General features: G+C 33.2%; 1 protein-coding gene across 1 annotated transcript in view; it reads right to left on the reverse strand.

Moving 5' to 3' along the window:
- Positions 1 to 16,480, reverse strand: part of LOC145277997 (zonadhesin-like) — a 441,395-nt gene that overhangs the window by 243,825 nt on the left and 181,090 nt on the right. Inside the window, exons 2-3 of the mRNA XM_080130167.1 lie at positions 15,666 to 15,983; positions 9,354 to 9,374 (exon numbers count right to left, since the gene is read on the reverse strand). Coding sequence (XP_079986293.1) covers positions 9,354 to 9,374; positions 15,666 to 15,983 — 339 coding nt within the window. The remainder of the gene's footprint in view (positions 1 to 9,353; positions 9,375 to 15,665; positions 15,984 to 16,480) is intronic.

Here is a 16,480-nt window from a genome sequence, read left to right on the forward strand (position 1 = left end):
ATATTGCACGACTTATTTAGGGGATAGGGAAGTGTAAGTTTTATTTAAATATGAACGATATTTATCTGTATGATGGATCGATAAAAGAATATTTTAATAAAATATCCAATATATGATTAATTGTTAATCGTATTATTTTTCTGTTAAATATACAGTTTTAGGTAGCGACTGTTAAATATAATTGGATTCTATTCGACAGTTTCTTATTTTACAAATCAAAATGCCTGATATTTAATAAAATTATATTACATTGTAATTTTTGCTTTTTGTGCCTTTCATGAGTTCGTTTTGTATAATGTGTAAATACTTAGAGAGGAGACTAGTTGTCCCCAATTGCTCAAATGTCAAGTTTTAAGTTTCATACTCCTTCATAATCTTCTGCAACATCATGTATATTTAAGATATAATCGTGTCCTATTTGTTTTAAACAATTCGCGTCATTAATTCCATATCTTTACTTGATTGAGCGACGCACAAAAAGCATTTAACTAATTCTTTTTGTTGAAGTCTTTTACATGAGTAACGAAATTATCGTTTCATTTATTGACAGTCTTAAGGATTATCACCTTGTGTAAAATACCGAAGACATTATCAATGGCCCAAAAAGAGCTGTTTTTGTTGTTAATCTAACTTCCTTTAACCATAATAAAACTAAACCTTAACATTCAATAATTGTCAATGTCCGGCGTTGTAAATTATCTGTTCGCCCTGAAATTTTATTTCATTTTCAATGACGCTTTTTGGCTTTTCATCAGAGTCGGTTTTCAGATTTTCTACCATGTTTGAAGATATATGATTAAGAAATCTGATTTTAAGTCTAATTGCATTTACATATTCTTACGAGTATGTCACCCGGCGTTTCCTGGTCGTAAAATACGCTTAAATATTATATTTTAATTTATGCAGATTTCGTATTTATTAGTATAGAGCCAATTCTCCATTACTTATTATATTGTACCAAATATATAGTAGTGATTTCAAAAGTTTTAAATATTAATATGATTTGTGTACTATTAGTTATTAGATAAGTACTGTATTGAAACACTTATGTCTTAGTTATGACACTGGATCAGGCGATTCTTTATGATGAAATCGTACAGGCGTCTTATCTAGATTTAAATGCTATGCATATATATATAAATATATATATATATATACACAAAACATTTATATTTACACTCACGCACACACACACACACACACATATATATATATATATATATATATATACATATGTATATATATATATATATATATATATATATATATATATATAGTAGAACCCATGGATATAGCATTAAAAATTAGTAACGAAATAAAGCACAGTATATAATACACATGTATATAATCAAATACCGTAAGACGGGGCAAGTACTGTAACCAGGGGCCATAAGAACATCGTATTTCATATCGTAAACTGAAAAAACGTATCCTAGGGTCATCGTATCCCAAGGTTCTAATGTATATAAAAATTCAAGCTAGAACGTCCGGACGGTCCACAGAGTTTTCTATTATTATTAAGATTTAGTATCCTTACTTGTAAGACTTTCTAATATTTTCCACTTTCGATATTTGCCAGTATCATTGTAGTATTTAACAACCCTGCCTACAACACTCTTGGAACGGTTCATTTTTCTGAAATCTCTGTAATGGTGTGTTTTTCCTTGTGTAGCTTCACAATAGCTTGTCTCACAGAGTAACCGAATTTTTGGCGTTTCGCCATGATGCAGCTGATGCAATATTTACAAATGACTAAGTAAGACTTATTCTTTAGAGGAAATCAAAAAATTTGAATATAGCATACTGTTTACATTGCGTTTCTCAATTTTGTCCCTTACTTTTGGACGCTCCTATTTTGAAAATAAATAAATAAATGATTGTTATAATTCTTTTTCTATCCTTTTCAAATGATTCAAATTTTAGTATGTTATTATGGATGATAACGACTATCAGTTGTCAAAATTTCACAGTTGTTATTTTTAACAAATACAAAAAAATTTTGTTAATTTTGTCCCTTAGTTTTGGACGCTATCGTATATATAAAATCCGGTGTTATATTTTTACAGAGGTAAAGTAACCAATGAAGTTTAACGAGGTTAATACAAGAGTGCTCAATACCGAAGTAGGGCAAGTAATATTTTTAATTTGTTTCTACATAAGCTGTAATATGTTGCTACACAATCATGAGCATCTTTCGGTCAGCTAGTAACTAGAGACCTCTTCAGGCGATATAGCTTACATGAAAGCAAACTTTGCTTTCGTGTAAGCTATATAAAAAACAAATAAAAATTATATATATATATATGTATATATATATATATATATATATATATATATATATATATATATAATACTATATTGTACAATAATAGATTATATATTATTATAATTTGTAGCTTTTCTTATGGTGTGAGAAAATAATTTTCGCTCATCAACTAGAGAAAAATAGACAAACTTATTTTCGAGTTTCTGATTAACAAAAAATCGAGAAACATTTTTCCGCGCGCGCCCGTGTGTGTGTGTGTGTGTGTGTGTGTGTGTGTGTGTGTGTGTGTGTGTGTGTGTGTGTGTGTGTGTGTGTGTGTGTATGTGTGTGTGTGCGTGTGTGTGTGTGCGTGTGTGTGTGCGTGTGTGTGTGTGTGTTAGCGTTTTCATTTTCTTTTGAACGACTTACATTTCCACTTTTTAAACTTTTTCCTACTCAGAAACGAGATTTTTTTTTCACAACGCTGCAGTGTTTTTTCATTTCAGATTTGATACCTTTTGCTTGTTGCAAAATCCTCGCTCAATTGTAACAATTAACAATTATTCAAAGCATGTCACGAAAACCTTTTTTCCGAAAGAAATGGCTTGTTCCCTATTTACCGAGATATCATCCTCGTCTTGTGCAGATATATGAGGCTGTGCCTTTGTAACGTCAAACAAGTTTATGCACGCGCTAACAAGTAGACACTCGAGACCCAACACGTTGTAGCAGAATATATCGCAAGGAACATAAAGCAAGTAATAACTTGAAGCCTTTTATTTATAACAACGACATTTATTTCCGAGTACTTTCCCGAATAAAACGAGATCGAGCTCCTTCTCTTTGACCTCTGTTCTCTCGAGCGATCTCTTTCTCCACTTTATAGTCGTTTTCTTTTTCCATACCGTTACATTATTTCCCATACGGTTGAGTATTTGTATATAGTCGCCATACGCACGTCTGCACTCTGTTACACATTGAAATGTGATTAGTTTATTGCTAATCGCCTGACACGCTCCTGCTGGGAAATAGCTGCCCAAGCATTTTTGCAGGTCAATGCTTTGTCTCTAGGGCACTTGTTTGTTAATCCCATTTTCTGAACTTATGTCATATATTGCCGTTATGTTTTTTTTTCTGTAATCTGTAAAAAGAATTTCCATCTTATAGGTGTCTTCTTAAAATGTTAGATCATACGCTGGCATCTAGAAGTGCTGGTTTTTAATATTGTTATGCAATCGAACCATACGTTCACAACCATATTGCATATTACATTTCTCATATGACAAAATATAAAGGTTTACTTACTTGCACGATAAATCTTTCCCTGAATAATTGATAAGCGAATATTTTTGTTTGTAACATTAGACCTACACAAAAGAAACCTTACTTTAGGATACCAATACATGAGAAAAATGGAATGAAATTATGATATATACAAAAGTACTTGAACACACACATATTAAGATGGTCTCAACTATTAATAAAGCATCTTCATACAAGGAAAAGGTGCGTAATACTATAGAGAATAAAACAAAAGAATAAGAAGTCAACCACGGCCCATTGGCTAATGAGCATTTCAACTGAAAGGCGATAATAAAATAAATCTGATTGGTTAGCTAGTTAAAGTAAGACCCACATGATACTATAGGCATCTCCATCCTATGTGTTAGGAAGTAAAAGAAATATAGAAAAATATAACATAGGAAATAGGGTTTATCAGTAGACAATCGATATGAATCTGTTCACAAAAGAGACTTGACATGGAACTGTTGGTTAGCGTGGAGCAATGACTAACAAAGGGGGAGAACAATAGATAGAAATATGTTTAGATTTATGACACTGGATTGCGGATGTGACGCTATCTCTTGAGTGGAGCCCTAGTACCTCATCAGTGTGGCTAGGCAACGTGAGATCCAACGCGACCTCCTTCGTCCACCAATCAAGGTTCGCCATACCGAATCTCGCTAGAAGACGATTGGCCAACCGTCTAACCGAGACTGGTTGGATATCAACCGTAACTCAAAGACACATATTCTCACGACCTAGTTCTATGCCAGAGTCATACAGGTCATCTAACCAACTTAGCTGGAATAATATTTTTATCAAAAATATCGACGATTACAGTAAACTTTGTAATTCTCCTCGCTCGGGGAATCAGCAAAGTCAAAACAACTGACCTTAACTATTTTTGTATCGTAGGTGTAACATATCAACACTCAGGGGGACACACGTTGTATGCAGACAGTCGCAAAGACAAGGAACGAATTCGACTAACTTTGTTTCAGTTGAAACAACAGACATTTATCTGCAGGTGCTTCTGTAATAGTGCCTTGTCTCTTGCTCAGAAGTCTTCTCATACTCCAATGTACTCAACAAGACTCTGCCGTGTCGAACACGTGGTACTCTCTCTTTGTCAGCAGATTTGGATATGTCTTTTCTTGTTTTCCTCGGGCCACGCATGTAACATGTCTATTTCTCACCTTCTCGGTCACATATTTTCTTTTTTATGACATTTTTATTTTCTTCTTCCTCGCTGCACGTCGTTGCACGCGTCTCGGTCATTTGCATACGTTGGCTGTTGCTACTGCTGCTACCGGACGCGCGTCTGCGTTCTCTTACACGTTTAGAAATGGTAACTAGTATATTACTAGTAGATAATAAAGTTCCAACAAATAAAGCAGACGATATAACTGGAAATCGAAACCAGAACCCCGTAAATCTTCAATCTTAGTTTCTACCCACTGATCGATTCGAATTTTTTTTTTTTTTGTATTAATATAACTTAAAACATAACCTTTATAAAATGATTATAGCTGTGGTGTGACCCTATAGATTTATAATATACGCCATGTTGCAAAATATCAATTTAAACACAATAAAAAGTAAATAAATAGGTAAACATTATCGGTAGTGTTGAAAATTACTCTAATAGTTACAATAGTTAACAATTTATTTGCTTTAACTCTGAACTAGCGTTATAAACAATTTAAAATTTAATGTATACTAAAATGTGTGCCCGTAGTTGGTCAATAGCAATTTGTATACAATACAGAGTTTTCGGAAAATCAATGTAATAATTTCTGAATATGTTCCATATGTATAAAGGAGCCTCTTTGCATGTGGTTTCTTTTGTAATAGAGTGGGCGTCCATAAATATTAACATTTATAACAATTATATTGCAAACTAGCAAGACACATGTTCCGGCGTTTCTCGTGGAACATATAAAATACTTATTTTAATTTAAAGAAAATCAGTAGTAGATTATTAAAAAGAAGAAAAAGAAAAAATATGAACATAATCATTTGCTCACTATTTAAGAAAAGAAACTAATTCTGTTGGATAAAGGAACTTATAGCTCGTGCACACACACAAATTCCAGGTTAGCAGAGCACAAAGAAAATATCATGCGGATATTGACACACATATTGACCTCTGACGAGGCACAGAAAATACCAGGTCGGACTTGTACACATATATTGACTTCGGAGAATAAAGAAAAAACCAGGTCGGACTTTGCACGCACATATTGACCTCTGATACAACAAAGAAAGAATCTGTCAATAAAAGCAAGAGTGAGCGAAAGAGAGACCGAGAGAGACGCACGATCGTTACCTCGTTAGTTCATCAACCCCAATCTCACCTTTCACTACTTTTGACAGGCAAAATAATGATTGAATAAAAATAGTTTTGTTATGAAATTGTTTCCAAAAAGTTAGTTGTTAGTTGAATCTCATTGAGAGTCTGCACGATATCCCCAAGAAAGATATTTATTCTAATAGAAAGGCAATTCAACAGCAAGTGTGACCTCTGCGAACAACTTATCAGCCGATAAAATCGCAAATCTAACATCAGATGTTGGCAATTGGCAGCTAAAAGTTATTGAGCAGAAAAGAGATCTGGGAAATAAATATTGAGAGATTCATATGAGATGAAAAAGAAAATGTGCCGCAGTCTAGAAGGATTTCTCCTTAACTGCTCAAGGAGAAAAAAGACGAAGTGTAGTATCAGAACGTATACAACCGTTTAAGGTTAATTCTATTTTGAAAAGAAACAAAATACAAACATGAGAAGTTTTACATATGAGAAATGTTAAATCTGTTTTAGAATTTAAAACAAGAACTGGGGTTGTAGATAAAAAGAAAGCAAAGCGTTTTTTATTTAAAAATAATAATTTTAGACTGAAGTGTTATTTTCTTTGGGTAAATGTATAGAAATGTGTTAATTTTATTAATGAAATAATTGAAACATATGAAGTGAATGAAGAAACTTAATGTAGGCTACGTAAGTTTGGCTGAGTCGATTTGCTGAGATTGGTGTTTATTTAGAATATAATTGGAACGTGAATAATGAAATCGGATAAGTGCTATTGTGTATAATATGTGTAACAGTCACTGAACTGGATATACAATCTGATATGTCAGTATTCATCGGAATCTATAAACATGAAATGTTAATATTTAATCCAAGGGTAATCCCTTCTATTTTTCACGGTGCCCCAGTGGATGGAAATGAATTGCAACTTGCATTGTTATGATGACTGACAATATGCATCCATGATTTGAAAGTTGTTTCTTCTTGTTGTAGATATCATTAGTGTGAGACTCTAAGAAAACAATCCCTGTCATAGACGTGCGTTAAAAGCAAAGGTGCGTCATTAAATTCCTGCAAAAGTGCATTGAGAACGGTGGCAACTTTGTACAAAAGCAAATCCTAGATTACAAAGGTAGCTCGTTTTTATGGTATAATCTCGTCTTTTTAACTCTTCAATTTTTTTTTAGTTAAAACATACGTTTTACCATTTGGAACAAATCTCGCATAACAAAGTGGGCGCTCCGGGCGCCCATGCACAGTTATCGTTTACGCTGGCAAAAGTGCATGTAAAATGATGGTGACTGCAGAAAAATAAATTCTTGAGAACAAATGGTCGCTCGTTTTAATGGTACCACTCCTGTCTTTGTAGCTCTTCAACATTTCTAATTAAAATATACGAGGCTTTACTTTGAAACGTCCCATCGTAGAATGTATGACTAGTATCACCTTTTTTTCTTTCTTTTTTTTTTTACTAGATCGAGAAATAGAAAACAAGATATTTTATTTTCAAAAGCAATTTTAATTGTTCGGCAATTATATTACGTTACCCCTAGATAGGTTTCTAACTGGCCAATCAAAGCGTTGTAAAAATAAGAACATAAGCTGTAGAAAGCAAGACGTATTACTTAAATAAGTTATAATATCACAGAATAAAAATGAAATAATAACGGCCTGAACTGAAAAATGTATGCAATGACGAAAATATCCCCATGATTGATGTAAGTGTAAGTGATAGTAGATTTTATGGACGATTTCTCCCAAGTATGACTTTTGAGAGAGTCAGCCAGGTCAGAATTAATGTAGGGAATTCTGTGATAAAATGAAACTGACTGATAATTTCCGGAAAATGCATCAGTTATTGGCAAGATGCGTGACTATATTGAACTTAGCGCATCTTTTGATTGTCCTATAGTGATTTATTTTTCATGAGAAAATCGATTTTACTTCATTAATATAATCGGTATATAATAATATTTAAAATATATGCAATATAGATAAATGGTGCTTTCTTTGGTATTTTAGACTCTAACGCTGGTAACACGACAGCAGAGTATGTTGCACTCATTTCTCACTATATTTAGTCTAATCCAAAAACAAATATTTGAAAGCCTTATTAGTTTTTTATTTCTTTTCTGAACCTTTTCTATATTTGTGTAATGTGAACAAAAATTACACTGTTGAACTCTCTCTCCCTTTAGATATTGGTCCATAATTTACAGCAGTCCATTACTGTTAGTATATATTGTACAGTATCCTCATTCTCGTTAGATCACCGATTTAAAGCAACGTTCAGCCTGATAAGCACCATATGGGTGACTATTTGGAAATAGCAGGCGCTGTATGTAAGGGGAAAGTCGACATGTCTTTGTAAGAACTGTAAAACAGAACGTCGTCATTCTTCCCCACATGCAACTGGAAACTGCTTGTGAATTTGATGTTCCCTAGACACTTCCTCCTTGGAGGAAGCTGGTTCATCCCGCGTAGTTTTATTGCTGCTGGCTGGTAAATTACGTGTTACTTGTACTGCGCCTTTAGGGCGATATATCGCCGAAATGTTGCATCCCTATGCCTGTTTTACAAGTATTTTATTGGAATGTGGTCTGATTAATTCAAATACTTGTGCGCCCTTAATGTAAATATCGTTGACTAACCCAACAAACAGCAAAATCCAACCTCTTCACTGTAGATATCTCTACAATAGCGTTGTTTGGATGGATGTTACACACGTCTTTCGAGAAGAGTACTCAATCTCTCATGGCGAAACCACCCAACTCTAGAAATGACATATGGAGACTTACCGAAAGTATCAATCACAGTTTGTAAGAGACGTGTTCAGTTTGTTGGGCTTTGTGCGCGTGCCACAGATGAACTTGTTTCATCATTTGTACTTTGGAGGCACCCATCATCTCACACGACAATTAACTTTTCCAGATAGGATACAAGATTGTTTGGATGCTATGACAGATAGGGAATACTGGAAGGGTGTAGTGAGTTCAATCTCGGCAGAGGCCGGATGATGATGATGATGATGATGATGATGATGATGATGATGATGATGATGATGATGATGATGATGATGATGATGATGATGATGGGAAGCCCTCTATTATAATTGTTTCTGCTTTTGAAATGCTAGACTTTGAAATTTCCTCCCGGTCTCCTGCTTCTCTGACTTTACTGACACGCAGAAGTTCGAGGGTAATGTAAACAGACCTCTCGCTGCTCAACTCCCTACATAGTGTTCTGGTAGATATGGTACTAAATGTACCTTGTTTTTGGTGAATAAGAGTAAAAATAATATTCCTTGTTTTCAGACCAGAGTTAACAGGGCATTTTCTCTTTAGACTTCGCACTTTACTAAGATGCTTTATCCCCTCAAGTTTCTCATAAGCTCCGGTTGCATTGTTCTCGGCAGGAAATATTCCTTTGTCAAACCTAGTGTTATCCTAGAACCATCCTTGACTGTCTGGTAACTCTAAATATTGCCATGAATATATTGTAAAAATAAATACTTACCGATGGGAATCATAAATCTCTCTGTAAAGAAACAAAAAAAAGAATATTATCAATAAAATTATTCCCATGCAAGCATTATATGTATGATAAAAATAACAAAATTCATGCGTCCTCCGAAAGCAAATATTTAATGTTTTTTTTTGTGTGTGAATTCATATAAACGCGTCTGTTATTTTTTCGATGTTATACATTTCTCATAAATATATACACAAACCTACTTATACATATGCACGCATATACACACACAAACAAATACACACACATATGCGTGCGTGTGTGCTAGTGTGTGTATGACTATGTATGTGCGAGAAAAATCAAAGATGGCATAAATATCTTTCTATCTATATAAATAAAATGAACTCATTTTTTCCCGTCTGATTTTGACATTAATAGGATTAAAAATCAAGATATTTCATGCAAATATAATATGCACAAACGGCAGAACAATATCTGAGGTGTGTTATAGGCTTATTATTTCTCAAATTCCTCGATAATCTTAGATTTCTATACTTTTTCTGCTGAGAAGTCACGGCCAAAATCAGTTAAGATCAATGGAAGTGGTAAAATATTTTCTCTCTAATAAATTCCTCCTCCCCCTGCCACCACTTAACACCGTTTGGGGATCGTTCACAAGGAACAGTTGAGAAGAGAACACCGGTTTGGCTTCGTAGTTCTTACATGTGAAGTTATTTAAAATCACTAAACTAAGCTGCAGTACTCTGTGGCGTAGTGGTTAGCGTGCTGGACAATTCACATTATATTTTCACGTTCGCGCCGACCTACCGTAGTCGTTTTTTTTTTTTTTTTCCTAAACAACTGGAATGGACTTTTCTTGGTGGCCGAACTGTTAACGTTGCAGATGTTTTTTTTGTTTTGTTTTTTTTTCACACTTTATTTTCCTACTTTTACTCATGACTCCGGGTTTGATCCTTCCTACTTACCTAGCATTACACTTTTTAAAACTCCCCCCCCGTCCCGGAAACAAACACTCGGGCAACGCCGGGTACCCCCGCTAGTCATAAAATAAATGCAAGTACTCTTCGCATTTTTCAGATTTAAATAATCATGTCCTAATTTTTTTTTCTTTTTTAAAGTAAATGAGTTCTTACTATTTTGATGGGTAGAGGCGGAAAAAATTCAGAAATTGATATCATAATTATATTATTGTTGCTACATTACGAAGCAGGTGCTGTCAAGAATTAAACATTTTAACACACTGAAAGAAATAAACGGTAAAATGAACAACATCTTGGAATTTGAATTATATACGTTTTGTCATATATATATATATATATATATATATATATATATAGTAGTTAAAAAATATATATATGGCGATTAAGCTACACTGAATATTCCGCGTTTCATCCACTCTAGGACTCTTCAGGCTTATGCGCGAATTTTGTGGTTGCCTGTCGTTTTTATATACGCACCTTCTATTGAGATTTTAGTTAGCCAATCAGCTTTCTAGTATCCACCGCGCCCTTCCTATCAGCCAATGAACATGCACTTATCGGACAAAGGCCTATTTGACCTCTGGTTGACCTGTTCCTTTGTGTGTGCTCTATCTAGTTTCTTAACCTGTTTCAAATCTAGGTTATGGTTTTGTATTTTATTTATTTATATATTTATTTTATTTTTTTATGTTAGTTTATATATAAAATATATATATGTATATATATATGTATATATATATATATATATATACTTGTTTGACATTTAATTTCATTTTTTAGTTTTGTTTTATATAAAAGTGATGCATCATTTTTGTGAGTGTGTCGAAATAATATGAGACTTTGTTATAACGTGTAAGTGTTGGAAGTACATTGTATTTTCATTTTAGGCATTGAGTGAGTTCAGTAATATATATTTTTTTTTACACAGGGGTCACCACTTATCAAGACCCGGAAGCCACTCAGGGATAAGGGTTATTGCTAGTACATTACGTTAGTGTGGAGATTTGATGTAGTGTTTACTTAAGGGGGTGGTTCATTAGGAATTTCTTAACGTTGGACTTGAACACATCCAAATTGTAGTCAGGTGGGAAGCAGGCAGACGGAACAGAGTTCATAGGCGTGCAGTTCTAAGAAAGAAGCTTTGTTCATGGAATCTACGTTTTGATTTAGGCACAGTGGATTCGGCTAGACGGGTGTTTTCCGTAAAAGATTGGCGAGGGGGGCCAAAGATTGGAGCTCAGACGAGCACCTGCCATGGAAATAACGATAAAACAAGGATAGGCTCGCAACGTCTCTTCTGTGGGAGAGAGGTTGCAGGGTAGAGAAAAGGGCATCCTCCACTAAGCCATGAAGTCTATTTTGTACTCTGTCAAGGTAGGATAGGCTGTTTTTAGCAGCTCCTGCCCAGATATGGCAGCAGTATTCCATCCTTGGACGTACTTGGCTTTTATATAGATAGAGAATTGTATCAGTAGTGAGATATCGTCTGGAGCGGTAGAAGGATCCTACCATCTTTCCAGCGACCTTGGCAACAGACTTGATGTACGTGTTCCATTTCAGATCAGGAGTAAAGGTCAAACTTAGAAGCTTGTCAAAACACGGGGCCTCTCCCAGACGAGAGCCATCCATCCCAATTGATGCCAGATGGGGATCAGAGCGTTGATGATGTAAGGATAGGAGTTTGGTTTTAGATGCATTAGAGGTAACCAGCCACGTCTTCCCCCACTGAACCACGCGCTCGAGATCAGAGGAGAGAGAATCAGAGAGAACTTTGTCATTTACAACCTTTGATGTGTTGCCGTAGATGGTCATGTCATCAGCATAGATGTCAACGAATGATTTAAGTATGTGTTTAGGGAGGTCATTGATGTAGATCAGGAAGAGAGTTGGGCCTCCAGCATTAATACTGCAGGCTTCTGATTTTTGTCCATCGACCACTACTCTTATGATATATATGTATATATATATATATATATATATATATATATATATATATAATTTTTTAATTTTTTATCGAGCGATCAACATATGTAACATATGTAACATATGTAACATATGTAACATATCGAGCACTTTTATCGGGTTTTTTTTACCTTATTTTTCTTGAAAAGATATATATATATATATATATATATATATATATATGCTGATGAATGAGTAGCATCTACGAATACAATATTTTTATAGCCAGGGGTAACTTATATTTAAGTTTGTGGGTTCGAATCATTCTGTCGTAGGAGGGAACCGTATGTATCTTAATTAAGATTAAGACGAAACCAGTTTATGTGTAGATATAAATTTTAATGAAAAGTTATTTTTTTATAAATCTACATGAGATTTTATGTATTTATTTTCACTATTTACAGTAAAACCCCGAGATACGGCATTAAAATTAGTAAAAAAAAAAAAAAAGTACAGTATATAATACACATGTATATAATCAAATAACATTATAAATAACAACATAGGTCGGAGTAAATACCGTAACCAGTGGCCAGAAAAAACATCGTATTCCACATCGTAACCTGAAAAAAACTTATCCCAGGATCACCGTATCCCGGAGTTTTATCGTACTTTAACAGTGCTCAATTTCTGAATAGAGCTATGTAGGTAGGTATGAAGATATATATAGTAATTAAGCTACATAAAAATTTCCACGTTTAATCCTCGTAAAATTTATCAATTAATTAATTTATTAAACTGCAGAAGTGAAATAGTAGACTGTACAAACTAGGATAGTAACACATAAAATAATGAATAAATAAATTTATATATACAAAATTAACAACAATAATAATAATAATCATGTTAATTATATTAATCATTAATAAATAAAAACATAAGACATATCTAAATACATCAAGATGATAACTAGGTAATCTTTAACACAAAGAAACAATCGCCCATTCTCTTAAAACGAACGAAGAAAGGGGTGAACGCACGACCATTTGCTGCGATAAATAGGTGCATGAATAATAAGGAATCTGATTAGCTAACAAACTCAGCATCACGTTAATATATAAAAACATGCAGTAGTATTAATCCCATGTAATAGCATTACTAATCCTGACTAGAAGGCGAAAAATTCATTATGGTTTAATTGTCGTATATACTTTCAAAATTCCAATATAAATATGCAAAATTTACTATATATATATATATATATATATATATATATATATATATATATATATATATATACTAGACTTCCTATATATCTTGCTACGTCACCATAAAATGGGGTCTCATTTTACGTTAAATTTATATAGGAAAGTGATCCCCACGCTAAAATGTTAAATTTAATTAATTTTAAAAAATCCTTCTGTAATATTATCTTTAAACGCCGTAGAAATGTATTAGCCAAAAAAGTAGATTTTGATTTCTATTTAGGACGTAAACTATGCTGGGTAAGGTCGTAAAAACAAACAAATATATTTTTTAAATATGAAAATTGATCAAGTAGTTTTTTAGGAAGAAGAATTCTCTTTGTTTTTTGTTTGAAAAAAGATCTAACTTTGAAAGTTAAAATACAAATAAAATAATCATAAATAAATGATTTTGGACACGTTTTTTAACCTAGTTCTAGTTTAAATCACGCACAACTTGGGTAAAGAAAATATTTTTCAAAAATATGTAGGTGCACCTGGACAATCGGCACCTCCTTACAATTTTTCTTTTTTGTCTTTTTTCAACCACTTCTGTGGATTATTGAACACTAAGCTACCAGATTATAAAAAAATGAAAGAAAACAAAACAATATTTAATCATTTGGAAGGGAGTTCAGTTTCATATACAACGTTCTAGTAAATCAATCCCCTATTTTCAGAAACGATCTACAGCCTCGATTTGACGTTGAGCACCAACCACCCGCCATTATTACTATTTTGTTTTCTTTTTCCTTTGCAACCGAATTTTTCTCAAAGTGAAAATTCGGTCTACCCCCTCCCGTCATTATTTATTTATTTATTTATTTACGACTTTTTAAAATGTGTTTTTGCATTTAACGGCCGCGCTATTTTTTAATAGTTAGTCTATTCGTTGATTCTTTAAACCTCCAGAGCACTACTGCAAGCACTAATTAAAATTAAGGAGACTCTACTAAAAGTACTACTAAAACCAAATTTCCCCCTCCCCCTCCTTGGAGAGAAAATATTTTTAAGTAAGGCATGAAAGAAAATAAATCGTCAGAATCCACAGGAGCGCTATTAAAAGCAGTAAATATGGTTATAAAGATGATTATAGTTATATATTGTATGTTTATATTTAAATCAGTTTTTCTTTTAACTCAGCGCGATTAAATTACATTTATTTATAAGAGAAACACGTTAAAATAATTTTTTTTTAATTCTTGACCTTGTGTATGCTTTGAATAGCAGCAGTTGCTTTTAATATCGGATTTAAGACAGGGCGGTCATGAAATAGGTAAGCAGACGATTTTTGAAACCGGAAGTCAGAAACCGAATAGACGGTTTAAACGCCCAAGCAAGCAAGCTTATCTGAGTTTTATAATTCTATAGATAGATAGATAGATAGATAGATATACTGCATTATATTTGCTTTTTTTTTTACTCATAAGATTTTTTTTCTTCAATTTCTCTTTCTTATTAAGCATCTCTGCTTCGCTTACTTATCATTATCTATAACCCAATTCTTTTGACACCCCCCTCTTCCTTGTTTACCCACGTTCACCCTTTCACCTCTTTGCCTAATGATTTCCTAGTAACTCCTCTCCCCCATACTGCTAACTTCGAATACAAACTCCTTTTCGTCTTTCTTTTTCTTTTTTTCCTTTTTTCTCTTCTTTTCTCTCCTAACTTTTAATGTCTACATTATATATGTCACATGACCCCTCATCCTCAATTTAAATTTTAAAATCTTTTATTTATTTTTTTTATAAAATATAGTTTTCTTTCTTTTTTTTTTTTTCGTTTGAGTATTGGTTTCTTTTGCGGAAAGCAACGTTTATTTAAATGGCCTGATGTGGACTTGTGGTTTTAACCGACTACCTGTCCGAAACATTAACATGTCCGCATGTTCAATGTCGCAACCTTGTAAATTTGTTTATACACACACACACACACACACACACACACATATATATATATATATATATATATATATATATATATATATATATATATATATATATATATATATATATATATATAGTGTTATAATGGAATAATTCCAGGAGGAAATCCGGGTATGAGAGCTCGACAATTATGTAATTTCCGTGTTATATATATATATATATATATATATATATATATATATATATATATATATATATATATATATATATATGCAAAGAGGTGTATTTTTTGCTAATATATATGTGTGTAAAATTATGACTTACTTGACCTGTGTAGGTAACCGTCGTCACTGACATCTCGTTTAGCTCTTCGCAAATAATAATTGCGATGCGGAGCTGGAGGTTTGCGTTCTTTGTGATTGGAACTGGAAGATGACGAAACCGCTTCGCTTTTATTTTTTGAGGTGATAACCAAAGCGTGTTGACCCCCTTTCTTGTCCATCCAAAAGTTATCGTCGTTGTGTTGGTCTTCCATGCGCTTTGCCGCCGCTGACGCCAATTGCGTTCGTTTTGATTGACGGTTCTCGCTATTGGTCTTCACAATACCACCGTCTTTCAGATCAGGGTATGATATTTCATCGCCTGTTAATTTAAAAAGTAAACAAAAATTATTTTAAACGTTCTGAATTCATATTGCAATTAGTCTACGTATAACCATAATAATTGAAGCCAATTATATATTTTAGTTGGCCAGTCGTAAAATGCGCTTAAATATGATATTTTAATTTATGCAGATTTTGTATTTATTATTTTAATAAAGTCAATTCTTTATTGCTGACTATATTTTACCCAATATATAGTTGTGGCGTCCGGTGTGACGCGGTTGTAAAATATGTTAAAATATATTTTCATTCATGTAGATTAAATATTTATTACTATAGAGCCAATGCAGTATTGATTATTACATGGTGCTCATATATATAGCAGTGATTTCAAAAGTTAAAAAACAACCTTGATTGACACCAGCTAGAATCGAAGCCAAAACATTTAGCGGCATGGTCTTAGTTGTTACCGTTTATGCTATTCAAATCACAAAGTAGTATTAAACAAAATATAAATTATAAAATAATAAAAAATAA

This window comes from Euprymna scolopes, chromosome 6, assembly GCF_053919585.1.
Source record: "Euprymna scolopes isolate OS-2025 chromosome 6, ASM5391958v1, whole genome shotgun sequence".
Taxonomy (NCBI): domain Eukaryota; kingdom Metazoa; phylum Mollusca; class Cephalopoda; order Sepiida; family Sepiolidae; genus Euprymna; species Euprymna scolopes.